Here is a 15,850-nt window from a genome sequence, read left to right on the forward strand (position 1 = left end):
GTCTGAAAGTATCCCACTTACAACAAAGAAATGTATTCCATTGTGCAGGCCTACCATCATTGGAAGCATTACACTTTGGGGAAGGAAACAGTCATCTACACAAACCACCGACCCCTGCAGTTCATACAGAGACAAGTGAACTTGCAAAACAATCGCCCTCAATAATGGTCCACATACCTGCAACAATTCCATTTGAACATTAAGTACAAGAAGGGCAACACCAATAATGTTGCAGACTGCCTCAGCCGACCACCAGTCATGGCAATGATCACTGTGCTCAACTCCTGTGGGCACGAGACTTCGAGGTCGCTACATCTTTACAAGAGCGATCTAGAATTCGGCAGCACATACTAGAAACACTTGGAAGGTAAACAAGTTCCAAATTTTCACCTCCACGATGCATTGTTATGCCACCTGGGACACGTGTTCCTTCAAGCAAGCATGCCAAGATGATTTGCGAGGCGCACTACAGTCAGGTCACTAAACTTTACAGGGTAGAGAAAATAGTGGCAGTATCGCAAAAGTATTTTTATTGGCCTAACCTTCGTCGGGATGTTGGAAGGTATATTGAATCATGCACTGCCTGCGCCATTGCCAAACCAACCATCAAGAAGAAAGGCCTATATACTCCTCTTCCTACTCTTAGTCGACCTTGGGAATCCATCTCCATGGATTACATGTCGAGCCTCCCTTCTTCTAAGATCGGCGACGACTGCATTTTCGTGGTCGTCAATAGATTCTCTAAGATGGCCATTATGGCGGCCTGCAAGAAGAGTATTACAACAAAGGCCACTGCTAAACTCTTCTTTGAGCGTGTGGGTACACTTCAGGATCCCACAATCCATTGTCTCAAATCGGGACAGCAAACCCCTGAGTGCATTTTGGTCAAGTCTCTACTCGATGCTGGATACCAAACTCACTAAGTCCACGGCTTTCCATCCCCAAACGGCTGGCCAAACAAAGGTCGTCAACAGTATGATCGTACACATTTTGCAGATATACAACTCAAAGCATCCACGCGCATGGGATGAAAGCCTACCCTGTGTCCAGCACAGCTAGAACAGAGCTCTCCACAACTCAACAGGCCACAGTCCCTTTCTAGTAGGGTTGGGATTTTAGCCATTATGTCCCACTGATGTGGTCATACCATTTGCAGCTACTCAAGCAGGTTCGACTTATGTCCAGTCCGAAGTCGATAGGGCTAACAACTTCATTGAGCACATTCAACACATCCGCCAGCAGGTCCATGATATATTGGACAGAGCCAATGCTAAGTACAAGCAGCACCATGATCAGCATCGAATTCCGCATAAGCTCCAGGTGGGCGACAAAGTTTGGCTACATTTGCAGAAGGAGCGCCTCGTTGGACCCTGCCGCAAGCTTCACCCGCTCCGATATGGGCCATACACCATCACCAAGGTTGTGGGGGACAATGCCTTCAAGCTCAGCATTCCACCATTCCTTGGTTTGCACCCATTGTTCAATGTAGACCGCCTTTGGCCATAATTTCCACCATTGTTGGACACATCCGATATGCAGAACAACTCACACCAACAAAGTTGAACCCAAACTGCATGGAACAGGCCACAACTAATCAGATCATGGATGCACAGATCAAGAACACTTGCCAACAAAGGATCCAACTATATCGAGTTGTCAAAGCAAGCCAACTCCTTCACCAGGGCAAGTGGTTCACCAAGGACCAGGTTCAACAAAAATCTCCTCACCTCATGGAGGCTCTAAACGTAATGGGGACCATTGCTTCCTAAGGAAGGGGTAATGATCCAGGTGGATATTGGTGGCCACCTGCCTATTCCACCTAGACCTCCAGTCAATTTTCATATGTTTCCTTGTTCATTTCAGCGTTTACTATTTTTAGCAGTTTTGACCCCCTAAACGGTGGTTTTTTGAGGTCCGCGGCAGGCCCGTATCTGTAGGTAGGGGCCTATCGCAAATCCTGGAGTACTCAGAGAGACCTTTCCAACAAGGTATCGTACGCGCCAAACAGAGATAATATGACCAAGTTACAACGTCGGGAAGTAGGCTACCCAGCTAACGCCAACGGGGTCCACAATCTCTTGGTGTTCCATCTCTTGGGGTTAGGGTTTTGGTTGTTTAGGGTTTTCCCTTGTTGTTCAATAATAAATAGGCCCTTGAGCCTCATTGTAACACAGTTCATCGGCATGTAGCCGACACATCTCTTCTCAGAGATAAGCTACCATTGCCCGAGCTAGTTTATTTCCATTCTGTTTGTAAACATATTTCAGTATTCTGATATTAATGAAATGAAGTGCTTTCTCTGTTGCATCTCTGTATTTATGGTTATATCTGTAATTTGTTGTGTTCCTACTTAAGTTTGGATCAAGCTTTGCACCGGGCGTGCTAGATTTCGCTGCAACAGGTACCTTACATTCCTCTACTTAACACCCTTTTACTAAATATGTTTTTCCCTCTCCACACATCATCACAAGGGATTGCATGTAGCAGCTACCACTACCAATATCCATCTATATAAACATCACTGTACGTAACTAGAGGATTGTTGACTATTATTGTCTTGTATTTGGAGGTCAGTTGCTCAAAATCGAAAAGTAACACAATTCAATTGAGATTTATTTCTCATCGTGAATCTATTTTTTGTTTTGACATACTCCTAGAATCTGAAACACACAGCATCCTCGTCCTCACAATCTGTTCATATTAATAATTATATTTAGCATCAGAAAAATTTAAGTTATTGTAAATACATATTGTAGAAGAGAGTACTTACTCTTTATGTTTCTGCGTATGTGAAATAAGAAGTTTGAAAACAGTGTGAGTAACATCAGCCAAATGATTGCTAATCTCACTCAAAAATCGTGGAATGACTGCATTTGATGTCTCTGCAAACATTTTATGGAGAAGCATTTTGACAAGAGAATCCCAGTCTTGCACCTACAGTGAGATTAAAATAAAGTCATGTCAGCAACAAAATCAATCAATTTGTACAACTTTTAAAGGTAAACAATGGATGTGATCAGTCCCCCAAACATAAAAGATAATTATAGTCTATGAGAAAAAAACGATTGGTCTTTTCTACTAGAAAAGGCCTAATCTATTGAGCTTCAAGATGAGAGTAGCGAAGGCAATATTCACATGCTATCAGTCATCAAATTTTAGAAGCAATAAAATTGTAGCCAAAGATGAAAACAGAAACATTGTTTTCCAAGACCTGAGTATTGCATAATACAAGCAATGAATATCCACACAAATAAAACAATTTACATTAGAAAATAGCCTTGCCAAAAATCTGATGATGCTATCAAAATTCTATTTGGCTACACACAATTCAAGATTGAAAACAGTATCAGTCGACAAGTGCTCATTTAGGAAATAGGTAGCAAATTGTGCCTTATAATATCTAAACCAATGTTGCAAAACTCAGACTTGAGAAAAAGTCTAAGAGGCTCAACAAATCAGACTCCAGAAACAAACCGGGAAAAAGCAGACCAACTCAGAAAAATCTCACCACACATTAAAAAAATGCATACTATTTTATTTTTCCAATCAAATTAAAATACAAACACTCACAGATAAACACCAAGTTTTCCCACTATCGGCACACTAGAACAATCTTCTCATGGGCAGACAACTTTTTCACTTTTACAAAGACAACTTATTCACTTTTACCACATGGTAAAGGGATTTGTCACTCCCATAAAAGGAATGTAGCACAAAGGCCACTATATCAAATGAGAACAACCCTGTATATTTTATTTCCCCTTAAACAGAACCCAATATAAATTGAATTTACTTGAGTACAACATACATTCACTTTGACTTAAACATTCAGTGGCTTCATAAAAAATAACTCAACCTTACGATAGGCTTCAACACCTCTTCTCCTCACACACAGACTGTTCCTTTCCCACAAGCATATCAGACAGGCATGTGAAAGCCTCCTCTTTAATCACTGGGATTGGATGAACATAAATCCAAATTGCCCTCACATCAGCTCTGACATAGGTGGTGACTAATATACCACCTGGAAACTCACACGAAGTCTTCTGCTTCTCTACGATGTCGCATTCTATGTCATTTAGTGGCTCCAAACCATAAAATTATTGATTCACATTCAATAATGACAGTAAGCTTGTAAGCCTTGGATTTTGACCTTGTGAGTCTGTCGGTGGCTTCTAATTCACATGGGTCTTCTCCATTGGCCCATGACTACTCTACTAATTGGGCAGCTTCACTGTTATCATATACCACACAGAGATCACCTCTACCTACATTTTGAAACTGGCTCATGCCCAATAGGTACCAGTGTCTAGACAATCAAAATCACACACAAACATAGCCAATTTACAAGGTCAATCTGCACAATCCACTGCAAATTTTATGAGGTGATTAGAACACATCAAATAGCAAGCTAAGGCACATCATTCAGCATAAAAAAACCTCTTGGAATGAGGTTTATGTCTTGCATATTGAGAACATCCACAAAATAGTTTGTAATGTCCCCATTTTCAGTTTCCCTTATGATGCGGTTAGGATGGATTTCCAGGGTTGGTGACAGCTTGGTTATGGGAGCGAGATTTCATTATTAGTGGGCCCAGAGGGTTCTGGAGGAGTTCTACGGGGTCGAACAGGGACCGCAAACAACATTTCATCATCAGGGCCAGATCAACACAGTTTATTCTTAGTTCCACTGCATTCTAACAATTCCCGTAAAACAGGGATATTGTTGAGCATATCTTAATTAAATATGTTTAAGGTCTCATTTTGGGAAGAATATTTGATGAAACACCTTAGTGTAACAACAAGTTGGAAGGGGAACGAAAGGATCTACAAGATGGGATGGCGAAAAATGACTTTCAATGGCCTAAGAGATCATACAGGCAGACTTACCATTTCCCTAGATTAAAACTGACTTTAATTAGTCACTTAATTAAATAAAAAGGGAAAATGTTTAATTGAGAAAAAAGGCCAAGTGACTAAAATAAAACAAAATAAAGATAAGAAGAGAAGCTTCTAGAACGGGAAATAAAATAATAAAATAAAGTGCTTCTTAAAGATTGGGGAGGGATCCATTAGATCTATAAAAGGAGGGGAAGCAAATCATATGGGACAACTTAGAGTTGAGTAATTTTCTTATTGGAGAGGTTTGGGAACAAGGTTCTCATATTTTAGCAAGCTCTAGGGACGAAAATCCTTGGGCTTCCTATTGTCAGTTGGACGAAAACCCAACCCACCACTGAGGAGATTTCACCTAGAAATCTCACGGAGCTTCAGCGGAATTATTGGGGATCAGATCTGCACCACATTTGAAGATTGGAATGAGGATCATTCAGATTCTCAATCTAGGAATTAATGCAATTCCAGTTTGGGAGGCCAAATCTAGTCTGGAAGTAGATAAATTTTGAAGATGGATCAAGTTTGCAACAATTGAGAGTTTATCTCAGCTATTCTCCAGTTCTTTGTATGGCCATGTAATATTGACTTTTATATTAATATAATAAAAGCTAGGATTTGTTGCATATGTTTCATTTTGTATTTTGTTGAATATTTTATAATTGTTGTGTTTAGGGTTTCATTTAACAGTGCATATTTGTGTAATCTTTGTTGATTTTTCATGTACCTTGGACAAGTGGTTTCCCATGGGTTAGTCTCTACCTAGGGAAAAGTGTCCAAAATAGTTCTTTTTCTAAGTGTGACTTTATAAAGTGAAAGTGACTTTCTAAGTGGTAAAGTCAATGTTAAATTATAAAGTGAAAAGTGAATTTAGACATAAAGTACAATGTGGGGACTTTATTTAATGGGTGAGTTAAAAAATAGAAAGTGAAAATTAAACGCACATTTATTCTCATCCCTTGATCTAAATGAATCTGAGCCATTAGATCTTAGGGTTGCCCAAAAGTCATTTAGGGAAACAAAAGGGGGAAAAGAAAAGAGAGACTGCATTCATTCTTCATGAGCAGATTGGAGAAAGGAAGCTAAGAGCTGGAGAAAAGTTGTGAAGTAGAAATTTGTTGCAGCAAGCTGAAGGAGTGATTTCTGGGCAAAGTTGTGCACATAAATCAAAGCATAGAAGACAGCAGAAGGTACAATACGAACAACATTTATTGTTGTGAGTTGCACGTCGTTTGAGAAGTTTTTGAGAAAAAAATTTGAAAAAAAATCGTACAATTTCATACAGCGGTATGGAAATCCATACAGAATTTGTACGATACATTCTGTATCCGTATAGTACATATTTTCAGCTTCAAGTGGGCATGGAAATCAAGGCAAAGTGGGCACAGTTTTCAAAGAGTTTTGGGTTGAAAAGATAAGTTGCAGTTTGCTGTTTTTGTTTTGTCTACAAATGTATTTTTCTTGAACTTGAAAGATAAATAAATTCGAAGAGCTCTCTAACAGGTTTTCCCCGGAGAAGATTGAAGGGGTTTTGCCTGGGTCTAAGTTGACCAAAAATTTGTGTGTATTTTTATGTCTGATACTGGTCTGTTTATGTCCATATTTATTTTCAGCATGTGTTGACAGTCCCATGTGCTTTAATCTGACAATTTCATTTCCAGAATTCTATATGTTGAATGTATGTTTATGGGAAAGGGCATTTCACTGAATGGGAGTGATAAGGTGAAATTAAAACCAGGTTGGGATTGCAAGAAACTTTTTAGTCATCAAATTTCAACATGGTATCAGAGGTATAGGCTAAAAATTGCAGTTTGAACAGCAAACAGTGGTTTGAGACAACAAACAGTGGTTTGGACAACACACTGAATTTTTGGAACTGATATTTTGGGACAGCATGGTGAAATTTCACACAGACTGAACCTTTGGGACAGCAAGGTGTGCTGGAAAGTTCATTTCTCCATTTTCTTGGTTTTGTAAACTTTGGACAGCAGTCATGGCCATTTTCTTAAGGATAGAGGACAGATTGGATGGGATATCCAACTATGTCATTTTTTAGGACAGAATTCAGACAGTGTTTGAAGAAGCAACAGTTTAAGACGTAGTGTGGCAAGTGGTTGTACCTCCTACTGCTATAGATGAACTCGCTGAATTCACAAAAAATAATGCAAAGTAAAAAATTAAAAATAAAAATAAAAAATAAAAAATTATGGATAATCTGAAGGATCATGTGGTTCCTCAAGCGAGAGGAAACACATATGCATATCAGATATGGACAACCCTAACCACTCTCTATCACAGTACCAATGAGAGCAGGAAGATGGTACTCAAAGTACAATTGAAGAACATTAGGATGACAAAGGCTAAAAGTGCAGTTCATTATCTTGGCAAGGTCAAACAGGTAAGTGATGATTTGACTGTTATTGGTGAGGCAGTTGCACCCACAGAGTTTGTCGGGATAGTTGTAGTGGGACTTCCTTAATCTTGGGCGATCTTTGGATATATTGTTACCTCTAGGGAGAATCTTCTCAATTGGGACAGATTCTGGAATGATTGTGTGGAGCACGAGATTGTGTGGAGGAATCTTCCCAGTTAAATGCACATTTATTCTCATCCCTTGATCTAAATGAATCTGAGCCATTAGATCTTAGGGTTGCTCAAAAGTCATTTAGGAAAACAAAAGGGGGAAAAGAAAAGAGAGACTGCATTCATTCTTCATGAGAAGATTGGAGAAAGAAGGTTGAGAGCTAGAGAAAAGTTCTGAAGGAGAAGTTGGTTGTAACAAGTTGAAGGGGTGATTTCTGAGCAAAGATGGACACGGAAATCAAGGCATAGAAAACACCAGAAGGTACATTACGAACAACATTTAATGCTGTGAGCTGCACACCATTCGAAAGAAGTTTTCGAGAAAAAAATTGCCAAAAAAAATCCGTACAATTCTATACAACGGTACGGAAATCCGTACAGTCCGTACAAAATCTGTACAGTATAGTATGTATATGTGCAAAACATAATTTTAGCTTCAAGTGGGCACGGAAATCGAGGCAAAGAGGGCACAATTTTCAAGGAGTTTTGCGCTGAAGAGATAAGTTGTATTTTGTTGTTTTGTTTTGTCTGCAAATGTATTTTTCCTTAACTTGAAAGATAAATAAATTTGTTGAGCTCTCTAACAGGTTTTCCCCGGAGAAGATTGAAAGGGTATTGCCTAGGTCTAAGTTGACCAAAAATCTGTGTATTTTTATGTGTGTTGCTGGTCTGTTTATGTCCATAATTATTTTCGACATGTGTTGACAATCCCATGTGTTTTAATCTGAAAATTTCATTTCCAGAATTCTATATGTTGAATGTATGTTTATGGGAATGGGCATTTAACTGAATGGGAGAGATAAGTTGAAATTAAAATTGGGTTGGGATTGCAAGAAACATTTTTAATCATCAAATTTCAACAATCTTCGTGGGTTCTGATTAAAAATTAATAACATAAATTTTAAAAAGGAAATTCCCCATAATTTAACAAAGATATCCAAACCAGATATTACAGTGGTGCAGAACATGATTTTGGCCAACTATGGGTTAAAATCAAAATTGTTGTATTGTCGTGTTGTTCCTAAAGAATAAAGGAGCCAACTTCATGGGTTAAAATTTTCTTAATTTATTTTCCGGAGAATAATTGTTGCACATCATTTTTTGCCAAGTGTCGAAGAAGGAATCGATTTGCCAGAGAAATAATATTGTTTGCAGGCATTAGAGTTGGGAATCCTTGGCCAAGGGTCGACTATATTTCCAATTGGAGGTCGAATCATTCTAGAAAAAAAAAAAACAGAGCATCATCTTTTAGAAGGCCAAACTTGTTGAAGGCTAGAATAATTTGTTGAAGAAGCAAAAATTTAGAAGGCTAAACTTGTTGAAGACTAGAGATAATTTGTTGAAAAAGGCAAAATTTAGAAGGCCAAACTTGCTGAAGGCTAGAGATAATTTGTTGAAGAAGCTAAAATTCCTACGGTACCAAGTCAAGACCATCAAGCTCTCCGTTGAATTTGCATTGTAAAAAGTTCCAATCAAGATAATATAAGCTACTAATTTGCCCTCACATCTCTTGTTGAAGTGTTTGCATCATAAATGTTTCTTGAAATGTCTACACACTAATTGTTTGAAGAAATTCACTCAAAGAAATTTTATTAATTATGAAATCGCACTAGGATATTTGTAATATCCCCAATTTTGTGAGCATGAGAATCACTAAGGATTTTTTTGCCAATTTTGGTAATATTAACAAAAAAGGGGAAAATAATATTTTACTGGACAATGGCAGCGAACGATTATTTTATTAAAAAGGTGGCACAAACCTATTTACTGGAAAGTGGCCCCAACTAATAAAATAATATTAAAAAAGAAATTCTAGGAGTTGTTAAAGAAATTATAAAGAATGGAAAGGAGCCCATTTAGGGATCATCTTAACATACCATTTCTATTTTCAGTTGAAGAAGAGTTCAGTAGAGTTCAACCAGAGCATCTCAAGGGAGATCCTCAACCTAGCTTCAGTAGACTTAATTGTTTCCCTAGTCGGTTTTCCCAATTTCAGTGGAATACCTTGCCACCCTAGTTGGGTTTATTTGCTAGACTAATTTGCTTGCTTATTCTCTGAGGATCTTTATCATTATTGCTTGCAGGAAGCTCCAACATCAAAATTAATATTGGTTTCAGGAAAGTTGGGGCGTTTTTTATTATAAATCTGTTGCAGGTCCATAGAAGCCCAAGGGCCAATTTCATCCCCATCTAGTGAGTCGAACATCAGGGGTTCAAAGCAGTGTTGCGATAATCGCGATCGAGATTAAATCAGCGACAGTCCAAAATTAGAAAAAAGATGTGTAATATCATGTCTAGTGCTACATCGTGTTGGAATTTCTAAGTCTAACTGTTAGAAACCCTTCATGTACTTTCTGATTTATTTTTGCCTACTTGTTCTGTTTAATTAACAAGTTATTTACCATGTAAATACTGAAAATAAATACAAGTACATGCTCAACACATTACAGATCATCAACTGAAGGAAAAACAAGCACACAAGTGACACTGTTGTTTTTGGACCAATGTCCCCAAAAAAACCCAATGCGAGAAAATTGGTGCAGCTATCTGAGGGTTTTATTGTTAAGCAGTTTCAAAATACAATTTGGGTGCCAAACTGACTCACCCAACAGAAAATGATCTCGACAATAGTACCTCTCAGTCAGAGACAAATATTTTGGCTAACACCCCAGATGAACAATCCCACAGTTCTCAACTCCAATCTGCCCCACGAAATCTCCAACGTCTGCCTCTAGGCACTGCGTCGGCTCTCTGGCCCAACGTCACACCAATTCGCCCTGCGTCAGCCTCTAGAGCCTCTGCGTCACCCATGCTAGATCTCTCTGGCACTGCACAGCTTCTAGGCTCTACGCAATCCCGGCACTAGCAAAAATTCGCACCTCCTGGCCATAGGTGTCAATCCTTCCTGATTGACAAAGATGAACGGGCACTACGTAGATCAGGTCTGCTCCTTTTTGCCATTGCGCTGATCCTTCTCCCAACTCAAACTTGATGACGCAAGCACTGCATCACCCCTTCCTTGTTGATTTTCCACTAGGAACAACTTCTGTCGCTCGGGACAACTGTTTTTGTTGTTGTTGCTCTGCTTGGTTGATGCCCTCAGTTCTCTTATGATATGCAACCACGCTCTGATACCATGTTGGAATTTCTAAGTCTAACTATTAGAAAACCTTCATGTACTTTCTGATTTATTTCTGCCTACTTGTTCTGTTTAATTAACAAGTTATTTACCATGTAAATACATAAAATAAATACAAGTACATGCTCAACAAATTACATATCATCAACTGAAGGAAAAACAAGCACACAAGTGACACCGTTGTTTTTGGACCAATGTCCCCGAAAAAACCCAATGCGGGAAAATTGGTGCAGCTATCTAAGAGTTTTATTATTAAGCAGTTTCAGAATACAATCTGGATGCCAAACCGGCTCACCCAACAAAGAATGATCTCGGTAGCAGTACCTCTCAGTCGGAGACAGATATTCCAGCTAAAACCCTAGATGAACAATCCCACATCTCTCAGCTACAATCTGCCCCACGAAATCTCCAGTGTTTGCCTCAAGGGATTGCGTCAACCTCTCTGGCCCAGCGTCACCCCAACTCGCCATGCGTCAACCTCTAGAGGCTCTGTGTCACCCACGCTAGCTCTCTCTAGCACTGCAAAGCTCCTGGCTGCCTCTGCGTGGGCCCTGGCTGGCTCTGCGTCCCTCTCTCCTGACTTCTGCGCTCATGCTCCCATACTATCTCTGCATCTCTGCTACTCCATTCATTGCCCCTCAACTGCAACTCTTATCACTCCTTCAATTTCCTCAGCAAGCCCTGCCGCAGAAAATCGAATTCTTGATCAACTTAGTGTGTTCCCCAAGTGACCCTCAAGCCTCCTCTTATACTTTTCTCGTTGACAATTCAATGTCCGAGATTAAGTCCCTAATCAACGGCTAAGATTAACTCTGGCTTGATCCATGACTTTTGGACCCTTCTAACACAGTTTTATATTAATTCACATTAATATTTTATTTTCCCTAGGTTTAGGCTTAGGAACTCCATTAAAAATATTAATTATTTTAATATCTCTCAAACTGTTTAAAATCTGCCCAAACCATTTATGGGTATCAGAGATCTCATGTGCTTTAGCCTCTCCACCAATTTTTGTGCCTAGAGCACATCCGATGCTACCCCAAATCAACAAATCACACATAACAGTGAATTATATCCTGAATATTAAGTCCCGAGTCCCGACTCAACGTCAAAATATCAACAAAAAATATAATAAAGTATCTTATATCATTAGTCATAATATCATATACATTGAAATGAACCAAATAACTATTAGTATTGATTTCCTTTGCCCCTCTTACGAGAAAATGTAACATCTTTCCCTCTAGATGAAAAAGGTCCTAAGGTTTGCAGTGGACTCCGTTGTGCTCTAGAAGTTAAAGAACTAGGAGCTATAGGAGGTAGACCACGTACTCTACTGGTGACCATGGTAGGTGGTGTCACCTCCTCCTCTAGTTACTCCTCCACTAGTTACTCCTCCATCTCTACAGTTGCTACCCCCTCCACTACCTCCTCCTCTAACCAATCAAGGGCATCCAATCGCTCAAACTAGCAGGGGTCCTAGGAGGGGATCCTATAGAGCAACTACTAGGTCAAGGGCAACAATGGGGCAATAGACCACTGTCACCTCAGCGAAGGCTCCCTGCTCTCTACAGACTTTCACTGATGGGAGGAGACCCAATATAAGAGGAATCACTGGATGAATGGAGCAATAATAAGACAAGAAGTGATTCCCAAAGCCTATTCTTAAGAGAGGCTCAAACAAATGGTTTATTTCCTTAAGAAGCAAGGTGATAAGCTCTCTAGGAAGGGCTAAGGGAACCTTTGAGTTTAGGTTTAAGGAATATATTTTGACAATAAGATTCATAGACTCAAGGATCCCCATGAAGAAATGGCTTCTAAGTAATCCTTGTGGAATTTGAATTGTAAATTTGTGGGACCACAAAGCATCCAAGTGGACTCAAATTAGGTCAAGGGTATGGAGTTGATTAACCAAGGAGGGACTTGAACTAATTAGGGGAAAGAATAGGATCAGAGGACTAGCTTTCTTTTGATATCTGAATGCAATTATCCAAGTGAGAACACTAACCCACATCAGCCTAGGGCAAAAAAATGGTCTTATAACTAGGGCATGCTATATCTCGGGATTCCACCATCGGATTTGCTTGAAATTTTGAAGACCCCAAGAGAAAAGCCCAACGCAGTAGTGGACCAAAAATCGTGGGGTTTGAATTGCTACAATAAAATTCGTTGGATGCCCTAGGTGACCCTCTAGCGTTAGGCCTAGAATTTGGAAAAGTGAGGACATAGAGGTAAATATGACCACCAAGGGGATACAAGAATCAGTGCCTTATTGCTTGGGCCTAATGGAGTCAAGATACACAATGATTGAGAATTTTCGTGAGCTAAGAAGCCCTAATTGATCTTTGTTAGCCTCCCTAAGGGAAGCAACTAGGTTAATAGGGATTTACACTTCAAGTTTGTGAAGGAGACAATGATTCGAGGTCTTCAACCTAAGAGGTGCCTCTAGGAACATTCACCCAATCCCTCAAAGCTCAGCACATGCATTTAATCACTTGTTCAAGGTCCCAAAAGAATTTTGCATTACATTAAGCCATACTAGAACAATGATAACAAGATACATGCATTTGACAAGTAAGATAATAAGAATGGCATCAGAATTTTGACTTACATGAGAGAGAGAGTATATCAATTCATCAATTCCGCATTATAAAGAAGCCCCAAAGACAAATGCGAAAATCCAAACATCATAGTGCATCAAGGAAGCTCCAAAAGTTATCCCAGCAAAAAGTGTGAAAATCTCTCAAGAGATACCAATCCAATCCAAGTGATGAGGAGAGAAATGAATCATCCTCTCATTTATTTATACAATCCAATAGGGGATTCGAATAGCCCAATTTGTCTTATTTAGCCCCAAATAATAAAATAATTCTCAATAATGATATGACTTGGTGACAAGCCCACCAAGATAGCTCAATAATACAAAGAATAACCTCTCAAGAGGGAAAAATAATGAATGTAAGGAAATCTACTTTCGATTGGAGAGGTCATTCCTGACAGGGAACTCACTATCACTACCCTTGGAGGCCTCCCACCCGAGTGGCATATATTTAGAACCACTATTCTCAATAATGATCGAATTACAGGGTTTGAAGAATTGATGTCGAGATGCATTCAAGAAGAAACAAGAATGGTGGAGCAAGAAATGCCTTCCAATAGAAGCAACCCCGCTGCATTCTCCGCTCATGCCAAAAGGAGAAATAATGCAGGGTCTAAAGGTCATTTTAATGGAAATCCTGGATCTAAGGGAGGTTGGAAGGGCAGGTGCTTTCTTCGCAATAAGCTTGACCAGTATGAAAGGGAGTGTCCAAATAGAACGAGCACATCAGATCATGATGATCACAATCATTCTAGGGGCAACTCCAACCATAATGATTAAAGGAAGGGCAGGCACAATGGCAAAGGAAAAAGGAATGCGGGACATCATGGAAATGGTCGACCCTCCAAGAAAGCAAGGAACTCCAGGTATGAAAAATCAAATGTTGTTAACAATAGGCAAAAGGAGTACTATCTTATATCGGCCCTCTCCACTACCTCGCCACCAAACACTTTGGGGAATTGGCTAATTGATAGTGGTGCCTCCAGGCTCTTCACCAGATACAAGGAAGCTCTCTCTAATCTGATAGAGAAGGAGACAAACTTGGAGATTATCCTTGGAGACGATGTCACCTATCATGTGAAGGGAGCATGGAATGTTACCCTTCAATTGAATCAAGGTAACAATATCCATTTACAAGAAGTACTATATGTACCTGATCTCAAGAAGAACCTGGTGTCCATTTCGGCAATGGAAGACAAAGGATACAAGGTGGCATTCATCAATGGAAAGGTACGTGTTTGGAAAAGAAATTTTAAAGATGCTTTTACTCTTGGCTTCAGGGTTAACACTTTGTATCAAGTTGGAGGAAGTCCATTGGGAGCCATGTCTTGTGACACATCACTACAATCTGAACTATGGCACTGGAGGTTTGCCCATCTTCATTATAAGCCTCTACCCAGTGGCAAATAGATGGTGACAGGTATGCCTGATTTCAAAGTAGAGCATGAAGGTGTATGTCTGGGATGTGCTAAAGGAAAACTTACAAGGGGACCATTCCCCTCAAGTAATAGCAAGACCACAGATATATTGCAATTGATCCACTCCAACATATCTGGTATGATGCTCGTAAACTCTTTGGGAGGATACTTATATTATCTCACCTTCACAGATGATTATTCTTGCAAGACCTAGATCTACTTCTTGAAAAAGAAGGACGAAGTGTTCACTTGGTTCCATCACTTCAAAGCCTTGATCAAAAACCAATCCGAGAAGAAAATCAAGATATTGAGAACTGATAAATGGGACTGAGTACGAATCCAATGAATTCCATGATTATTGCAGAGAAGTTGGCATTAAGAGGGAGACTACAACACCATACACTCCCGCGCAGAATGGTGTAGCTGAAAGGAAGAATCGTACTATTGTAGACGTTGTTCATGCCATGCTTCATGATCAAGGGCTTCCGAAGTCCCTATGGGTTGAAGCTGCAAATACCATCATGTATGTTCAAAATCGTTGCCCTCATCAAGCATTGGACTCCAAGACTCCCGAAAAAGTGTTCACTGGTAAGAAACCTGATGTCTCTCATTTTAGAAATTTTGGAAGTCTTGTATATTTTCATTTGCCGAAAGAGAAAAGAAGCAAATTGGGTGCATCAGGGAAGAAAGGAATCTTTGTGGGCTATAGAATTTATGTGGCTAGTCAAAGGGAAGTTCAGATAAATCATGACTCATGATGTCACCTTCGACGAAGATATAGCCCTCAATAAGCTCAACAACCTTCCTATCCCAAGGAGGGACAAAGAAGATGACATCGGAAGATAAGGTGCAAAAGAAGATGAAACGATGTCAGATGTTGATGAACCTATGGATCCTATTGATCCTCCTCCTCAAGAGCCCTCCTCCAAGAGGAGACCCTCATGACTTAGACAAACTCTCGAAGATGCCGAGAGACACATTGTACCAAGGGGGACTTTCCGTGAAAGCAAGAAGCCGAACAGGTATCAAGGATACTTGACCGTCATGAGCACTATCATTCAAAATGAGCCTTCATCATTTGAAGGAGTCGTGAAGCAACAAGAATGGAACGATGCTATGAATGAAAAATATGAGTCAATTATGAAGAATGATGTCTGGGATGTGGTCCCTAGATCCTAGGACAAATTAGTTGTCACTTCTAAGCGGCTCTACAAAATC

At 39.7% G+C, this 15,850-nt stretch overlaps 1 protein-coding gene across 1 annotated transcript in view; it reads right to left on the minus strand.

Moving 5' to 3' along the window:
• Positions 1-15,850, minus strand: part of LOC149153502 (ARM repeat superfamily protein) — a 368,482-nt gene that overhangs the window by 172,735 nt on the left and 179,897 nt on the right. Inside the window, exon 16 of the mRNA XM_089445673.1 lies at positions 2,771-2,934. Within this exon, the coding sequence (XP_089301799.1) occupies positions 2,771-2,934 (164 nt within the window). The remainder of the gene's footprint in view (positions 1-2,770; positions 2,935-15,850) is intronic.

This window comes from Pinus tabuliformis, chromosome 9 (genome assembly GCF_031772625.1).
Source record: "Pinus tabuliformis cultivar Carrire ecotype Pingquan chromosome 9, CPIR1, whole genome shotgun sequence".
Taxonomy (NCBI): domain Eukaryota; kingdom Viridiplantae; phylum Streptophyta; class Pinopsida; order Pinales; family Pinaceae; genus Pinus; species Pinus tabuliformis.